The 8,457-nt window shown below is 36.8% G+C and overlaps 1 protein-coding gene across 1 annotated transcript; it reads left to right on the forward strand.

Annotated features, from left to right (window-relative positions):
* Nucleotides 1-833: 833 nt before the first annotated feature.
* On the forward strand, nucleotides 834-7,965 carry LOC132837621 (sorting nexin-10B-like). Its single transcript, XM_060857385.1, has 7 exons — nucleotides 834-873; nucleotides 1,568-1,599; nucleotides 3,146-3,232; nucleotides 5,383-5,483; nucleotides 6,410-6,508; nucleotides 7,470-7,670; nucleotides 7,800-7,965. Exons 1-7 carry the CDS (start codon nucleotides 834-836, stop codon nucleotides 7,963-7,965), a joined length of 726 nt encoding a protein of 241 aa, XP_060713368.1.
* The last annotated feature ends 492 nt before the right edge of the window (nucleotides 7,966-8,457 follow it).

The following is an 8,457-nucleotide window of genomic DNA, read 5'->3' on the forward strand; positions in this document are numbered from 1 at the left end:
TCTCAACCACACAACAACTACTCAATAATTTAACTATTGTAAAAAGAAATTAACATTTAAATTTGATGTATTACATAAACATTAATAACTAACCATAGTCTTTAATATTCTAGTTGGGTTTAGTTAGCAGATCCAATTATTCATGTTTTTTTCTTCCTCATATAGAAGATATCACTATTCTTGCCATCACAGTCATGATGCTTTTTTAAGCTTTATTAAGGTATACACGATTCCAAAACAACAAGCTAACTACAGCACAACACACTACATTACATACTAGTATCCATCCACTAGGAATTTTGCTACTTTTACCATCTTTAGCAAACCCATACAGTACCAAGCACATAAAATAACACCAAGCAACAAAAGGATTTTTTATGGTATAACTAATCAGTCAAATTTCATTCAGGCTGACTTAACCTTCAAATGAATTGCAATATTGAAATGTTTGCCATGCATGCAATGATCTAATATTACTCAACATTTCAAATGATACTTATTTGGCTGTATATGAGCGTTATTAACAGATTAGTCATATGATGTTTAAGAAATGCCAAAGTAGCATTCATATGGGGGGGCACGGTGGCTTAGTGGTTAGCACGTTCGCCTCACACCTCCAGGGTTTGGGGTTCGATTCCCACCTCCACCTTGTGTGTGTGGAGTTTGCATGTTCTCCCCGTGCCTCGGGGGTTTCCTCCGGGTACTCCGGTTTCCTCCCCTGGTCCAAAGTCATGCATGGTAGGTTGATTGGCATCTCTGGAAAATTGTCCGTAGTGTGTGTGCCCTGCGATGGGTTGGCACTCCATCCAGGGTGTATCCTGCCTTGATGCCCAATGACGTCTGAGAGACGTCTGAGGCTCCCCGTGACCCGAGGTAGTTCGGATAAGTGGTAGAAAATGAGTGAGAGTGAGTGAGCATTCATATGGCATTTGGAATTTAGCAGAATTTAGTGAAAGCAAAATCTTCTCGCCAAGCTCAGTCTTGTGGTGCCAGAAACCATGCCCTCACATTTCAATGAAACCTGCTTTGAAGAGTTGACTGTAGATTTGATTTGCTGAATTTGTGTTCAGGAATAACTGCAGTCTAATTATATATGTAATCATATAATATATGATCATTTTCTCATGCTTGATGCTTATAACTTGTGTATATATATTTTTTATCTTTAGCATGCCTCAATGTGTATTAATAATGTATGTTATTTCTACAGCTCTCATATTGTCATATGGCTGTATATAATACTCATACTGAACTGTCAAACGTATGCCTGACTGATAGGCCTCGACTTAAATTTTGGAATATACAGTACATTTTAAATAGCACACATTTTATTAAAGCCATAAGCATGGATCGGGAGACCTTCTCTAACCTGCCATTGCATCACCACCCAGCTTTTCTGACCACACTGATGTATTAAGAGCTTAATGTCTAATCCTCTTTAATATGTTCCCAGTTCTCATTAAAAACTTGGTGCTTGTTGTGAACTTAGAGCTGAGTGCTGAATTACATTCTTTCTCTTTATAAGTAGCATTTCTCTGTCTTTTTCAGTGACGGCTCTGAAATGGAGGACAAGATACAGTAGGCAGTCTCTTTAAGAAGGTACTTCTTGATTTCTTCTAAGTAGAGTTTTAATTTGTCTTTATAATAGATCATATTTTATTCCTATGTTCCTGTTCTTAAAGAACTATATTTTTAATATGTTTCTTAATATGCTTCTTTTTTTGTTATACTAGGTCAACAATTTGTGTCTTTGTTTTGAAGAGTTGTCAGTTGTAAGTCAGGCTGATGAACGCTTGGTAATATGCTCAGAATAGTTGGATTCTCTAGGGACTCATTCTGTTCTGTGCAAACATGGAATAATTGGAAATGTCTTACTGCAATGTTCACAGCTCAATATCATGAATATTAAGCTCTAATAGTTTGCTTAACAAATGTACTACATTGCATTTACATTGCATTGCAAATGCATAATAAATGTAGAAATTTACATTTCGACATAAAATATGTACATAAATTATGGATTAATAAAATTCATTTCTGTGTTGTAAATTCTAACCCATTATTTATGGTCTCAATACCTAAAAGCCAATACCTGTAATCAAGAATTAATAGTACCTTGTTATGTGACAACAAAGTATGCATTAAGTTGTGTGTTATATTGGTGTTCTGTGCTGTTTGCATTTGCTAATCCTGTCCTTGGTAGTGATAAAAAAATACTTATGGAGGAGACTTCATAAGGAAACATTTTCATTACAAAAAATATCTGCAGGGTCCTAGGGTATGTGTTGTGCTTTGTCCTGGTCAGCCGAGTCCACAGGTTTACAGGGAAGTTTAAGGAGCAAAAGCACTATAATATGATATATATTTATATATATAGGGGTAGGGCACCTCAGTCGTGGCAGACCCGAGACTCGAACCCACATCCTTAGGAGTCAAACTCTTTAACCATTAGGCCACAACTTCCCCTTAACTGATCTAATACAAGATACACAAATGTGTATGGTCCTGTCAAGTAGACAAAAACATGAACATGATGAATATTACAAGTGGCTTTGCATGGTTAAATGATGTACAGCTGTTAACACTTAAAGTGTACTTACTTTTGTTGCCAGCTATTTTGACAATGATGGCTGTATGTTATTTTTATAGGACAGTAAATCTGTACTGCTATACAAGCAGCCCATTGACCAAATTTCATGTCTATAGTATTGTCCCTTGAGAAGATATATTAAAATGGTTGCTAATATATAGAAAGCATAAAAATATATACACACCGTCGTGTGAAAAAATTAGGACACCCTCATTAAATATTAAGTTCTTTATCAATAAAGGTTCACATATTGATCTGTTTTTTTTCCTCTGAAAAAGAAAGTAATTTAATTACAGGTAAACAACAAATATTAACCTTGTTTTACTCCTTAAACAAAAGATATTTACAAAAATGCATCTTCTAACAGAGGACTCTTGCCATCTACCAGTTTTTGACATCAGTCTGAGGAAAGTTTTCATCTGTGTGATTTTTGCATGTACAACCCCTTACAGTCAGCCCACTTGATCTCAATGGGATTAAGCTCTGGGGTTTAAATTGGCCATTCCAGGACCAAACACACAGAATTCTGTTATTTATTCTCTAAATGTGTTACAGGAATTTGTAAGTGTATGGGTACGGGATCCCCAGTTTCACAAAGAGGATTTCTGGCACACACGTATCGACTACGAGATCTGTCTTCATGTAAGGCTAATCATCACCCATCTATATAAACTCCACCCACATAAGCATCCACACCTATTGTGAAGATGCAGACTTTCATGTGATTGGACATTGTGTAAAGCACTAAATAACATTTAACTGAATATTTTTTTCTTAGACTTTTTTCTTTTTTTCTTTTTTCTCTAAGACATCCTAAAGTACCTCATAATATGTCAAATTAATTAACCTAAAACTTTTCATGGACAAATTAAAATAACTGAAAAGAATTTTTACTTACAGACATCCCTAATGAAACTGGAATGTACAAGAATACTTTGGATAATAACAGAGCAGGATTTCTATTTCTTGTGCAGACTTATTAGCCAATCAGCTACTTAACTTATATAACTTACATATTTGTAATATGAACTTAAATCCAAAGTCAGGGTGTCTAGACTTTTACATAGTCTCAGTCTTAGCAGCATAATAACCTTTAAACTGAAATATTTTAAGCACAAACAGTATTCTATTGCAAACTTTAATAAACCTTTCAAGTTATTCTAATCAGTATATCCCTATTGTCGTCGTGTACCTGTCCCTGCCTACCTTCCCTGAGGTAGGGACGCTGTGCTGGCATGAGATTTTTAATTATGTAAAATTTTGTCGAAATATATATTTAAAAATGGCCCATTTGGTGTGAGATCTAATCGAAATTATGAACTCATTCCAAGCACTATCAGAGGTCCACCACCTGCTATATCCCAATTTAGCCTCTATAAGTCCGAAGAAAATCCTAGAAGAAAATGGGGATGGGGCAATAAGACCAAATTTAACAGCCCATTTATGTTTAAGTTACCTGGTAAACAACTAGAGCCTTAGAGATGATGAAACTCTGTGAAGAGTAAATACAATTACACTTGCCTTGTGTGAGCCAAACACTCTCTTAAGGGCTTTTTACACCTGGTCACTTCATGCGTTTCTGTGATCCGGTAGCTATCTGATGGTAAAAAGACCAGGTCTAAATGCCCTCAGAAATGTTTTGGAGACGGATATAAATCTGATGGTACAAACCCCTTCAGGAGGTGGTCTGGGACGCATTTCAGATGAAACTGGACAGGTGTAAATGAATGTGGTTGTTCAAGCCACATACGTCAGCGCTATACTCCTCCCAAACGGAAGTACGTCACTCTCAGGTGATCTTTCACCCAGGCGTCTCGTCGGGTCTTAAAATGCGCTGCTGCCTCCAGCGAAAATGCAGCAAACAGTTAACGCTGTTTTTTGTAGCATAAACGTGTCTTCTTTTTGAAAACCGCACACACCAAAGCGTGTTCCATTTCAATTACCCCGGAAATGAGGTAAAATATATTAGCATTTTGGGCGGGAGTAGAAAGATCGGATAGATCTTCAAGATAGATTCGCCAAGACGCATTTATGTGGTCTAATGTAAACGGAACAGTTTTAACAAATCAGATAGCTATCGGATCAGAGAAAACACATGAAGTGACCAGGTGTAAAAAGCCCTTAGTCAAAGCAGACCAGCCCTTTCCACAAGAACAAAACCTGTATATTTATTAGCTAGCTAATATTAGATGGTTAGCGTCCCTGTTAGACTGTGCTTGCCTGTGCTTCTCATATTTTACAGACTTCTAACTCTAACCCTAACCCTAACCCATGGCATCAGGAATTAAAGAAGCAACCAAATATGGCTGAAAGCCACTTTTGCTCCCAGCCACAGATAATTATGACATTTGTGAGCACACAATGATTTGCTAAACACTTCTGTTACAAAACTGTTTTTCAAGACGGTAAATTTCCATCTCTTCCAACTGTCACAGTAACATGAGGTGGACATTAAAAATGATTTTCCTAACACTAACACTTAGAAAACAGTACACATTGTAGCAGAAAATTGGTAGTTACACCAAATATTTCTGTAAAAAACAAAACATGTCAATACATAGTAGATAATACCATTAATGTTTAGACATGCTACTTTGTGAATTGTACAGTATGAGCTTTGGGCATTGAGCTACTGTATGAAGTCACGAATTGTTTTAACTGAATAAATATTGCCCTGCTATTCACAGCTATCAGATTAATCTCATTTCTGAAAATACTTAAGGCTCTTTAATGGTTCTTTACTGATGTCTGTCTAAGCAGTGTATTTTTTATGTTCTGTTTCTTGTGTGTAGACCAATAGCATGTGTTTCCAGAAAAAGACTTCTTGTGTGAGAAGGCGATACAGTGAGTTTGTGTGGCTACGTCAAAGATTGAAGGACAATGCTCTTCTTGTGTGAGTAAACCCTAGAGTATCCTGTACGGCTGGGCAATTAATCGAAAAGTAATCAAAATCGACATTCAGAACCTATAATCGATCAAATTTTTCCAAATTATTTCGATTACTTTCCCATTAAAAACACTACCACGTGTGGAGTCACGTGACCCCGCTCCGTTACATTATGTTATTCTGCCGACATGTCGAGCATGGAGCAATAATAGCAGCTTGTACCAAAGAAAAACGCAGTCTCCGTCGTTTGGACACATTTTGGCTTCATCTGTCCACTCCATATTGTCTCACAGAAGCACAGCCTTTATTAAAAACATGATTCTCACAGTGCTCCCAATTAGTGTGTAAATGTATTAAAGACCTTAAAGTTAAAATTATAGACCTTAAAGAGGTCTATATCAGCTGGAACCTCAGTGCCATGAGTCTGTAACTGTTCAGTTCCTTGGGGTATGATGTTTTGAGCACCAGACCTATGCAGGATGTTAGTACTCCACTATCCCTCATAGCTGATCTGCACAGGACTTAAGGAGCCTGGAGCTGATGCCATCTGGACTTGCACCGGGGTGGGGGTGGGGGGTCATGTGACTGACCATAGGGTGTATTCAGAACACTGTCCATAAAAGCATGATTCAGTGGGACGCAATCGGATATGTATGAGTAGTGAATGTGAGATTATATGCACAGGGATTTTCACAAGTATCTGCCGGTGAAGAGAAGTAATGTCTCTTTTTCTCTCCCATCTACTAATTTTGTGAATCAGATATACGATCAGTAAATGTCTTTTATGTTTTCTACTTGTTTTTTTCATATTCAGCTCAGATTTCTAGAAATTCAACACAAAAGGATTTTCACAAACAGATGCCACAAAAATGCTGTATTTTATGCACATCCCTTCCACATACTGTATTTATGCTGTTTCTTTGTGTCTTCAGTCAGTTGCCAAAACTTCCTCCCGCTAACCCTTTCTTCAGCCTCAGCAATCCGTTGTGGGTGGCACGGCGTATAGAGGGACTGCAGAAATTTCTGGAAGCGTATGTGTGTCAACAACTATTATGTCTTATTTCTCATCTTTTCTCATTTCTCTTGTAATCTTCACTACATTTAACATTCCAGTCAAATGTCTGTCTCTCTACAGCAACTTGTTCAATACTTATGGATCAAGAGCCTGTAAATTCTGTAGCAGGTCCATAAGTATTCACACTGGTGACACACAAATATCACTGCTTTTTATTAGTGACCTGTGGACAACCTACCACATGGGAGATAAAGTGAAATGCAATATACAGACAACATTATTTTTGATTAGGTACAAGTAAAAGAAAATCTGCAGGGATTGTTTTTAAGAATTAAACCTTTTTCCACCTCAGTGTATGTTAGATATATGTGTATAACACTGTAGGAAGCATGGCACACTTTAGAATTCACAGCCCTAAACTGTATTCAGTGGAATGATTACATTAAGGGCCTTTAGCTTTACTTTCTAAATCTAAGACTGTCCTAATAGTAATAAGTTATTTACTGTATTATAGTCTGCATCAAATTTTGGATACTTAATAGAAATGTTCATGACAAACTTTCTGTGAGGGTGGACTTGAGTAAAAGTATGTCCATACCTCTATTTTGTGCACATCCATTGCATAAGTGAAAATTGGTCACGTAAAACACGCAGCCATAAACAAATCATTCAAACAATTTTTAATCAAGTATTAAGCATTAAAACAGAACTGTTTTCTCGGTTCAGTTGTGTTCTGGACATTAGTTTGCGAGGAGGTTTATGTAACCTTAGTGCCACAAATTGTATTTGAATGTCCAAGGGGTAGATATTTAATTGTTCTGTCTTGTACCTAAGCATGTGTATTACTTTGCTGGGTATGTGTGAAGATACATTACAGTACATGTTCTAATTACATTATGTGCTTCACCATTGTGGTTTGAAATCAAAGGTTTGAAATTAATTTGTTTGTTTGTTTGTTTGTTTGTTTGTTTTTATAGAGTGCTGACGATGCCCCTTCTGTTGTCAGACAGTCATTTGCACTTGTTCCTGCAGTCCCAACTGAGCATTGCCAACATTGAGGCATGTGTACAGGGCCAGACTAGTTACACTGTGGCTGAGGCTATTCATTGCTATGTATATGACACACACTTTCCTCTGGAGGACGAGCACAAGAGCCTCTGTAACTTAGACTGTGAAAGGTGTGCATGTGTGCGTTGTGAGGATATTTAACAAGTAGTAATAAATTCATTCAGAATCATTAGAACCGGATGTCTGTTAAAGATGTTGATAAGCATTGTGAACATTTTAACATCTTTATGTCTCAGCAGCACCTCCTCGTCAGGCCTGGGCATTAGCATTGGCTCAGCTGCTCCCATTGAAATGTCCTCACAAAACAGAAGTCCTGGCAACCAACTGATGGCCATAGCACTAGACCCTGAACCCACCAGATGTTTATCTTCATCTCCTGATTGTCAGCAAGACACACATACATAACATACACAAGGTTATGTGCACATTTTCTTTCATGTCCATGCACACAAAAGCCTTGCTTGTTGTTCACATCACCTATCTTGATTTTTGAGTGGGATCAAGTGAAACAGGTTCCATTGTTTATGCGTTCTATCTTTTTTTTCTGAAAGCTGAAAAGTAGTTTAAACCTTATGCTTGGTTATAGCTAAGAGTACAAAATAAACAACTTAACCATATCTGAACCGCTACATCATTCCTTTATTCAGATAGATAAATTCTTACTATTTATAATTTCATTATTTAGAATTTAAATATATTGTCTAGATTAAAAGGACTGTAAAATAAAACTAAATACTGTATATGGCTAGAAAGATTCAAAATCACATATATATTAGTGCAATAAGATTTTACATAATACTACTAGTGATTTTTGTTTATTAAAGGCTGAAATTTGAAGAAAGCAGGTATAAGGTACGGTTGTAACTTTAAAAGAATCTATCACTCTGTTGTAGTCAA

Source organism: Tachysurus vachellii, chromosome 21 (assembly GCF_030014155.1).
Source record: "Tachysurus vachellii isolate PV-2020 chromosome 21, HZAU_Pvac_v1, whole genome shotgun sequence".
Lineage (NCBI taxonomy): Eukaryota > Metazoa > Chordata > Actinopteri > Siluriformes > Bagridae > Tachysurus > Tachysurus vachellii.

Coding starts and splice junctions, on each gene's coding strand:
- LOC132837621 (XM_060857385.1), top strand. CDS start 834: ATGACGTCTGAGAGACGTCTGAGGCTCCCCGTGACCCGAG. Junction 6,509..7,469: donor CTGCAGAAATTTCTGGAAGC/GTATGTGTGTCA, acceptor TTGTTTTTATAG/AGTGCTGACGATGCCCCTTC. Junction 7,671..7,799: donor TGTAACTTAGACTGTGAAAG/GTGTGCATGTGT, acceptor ATGTCTCAGCAG/CACCTCCTCGTCAGGCCTGG.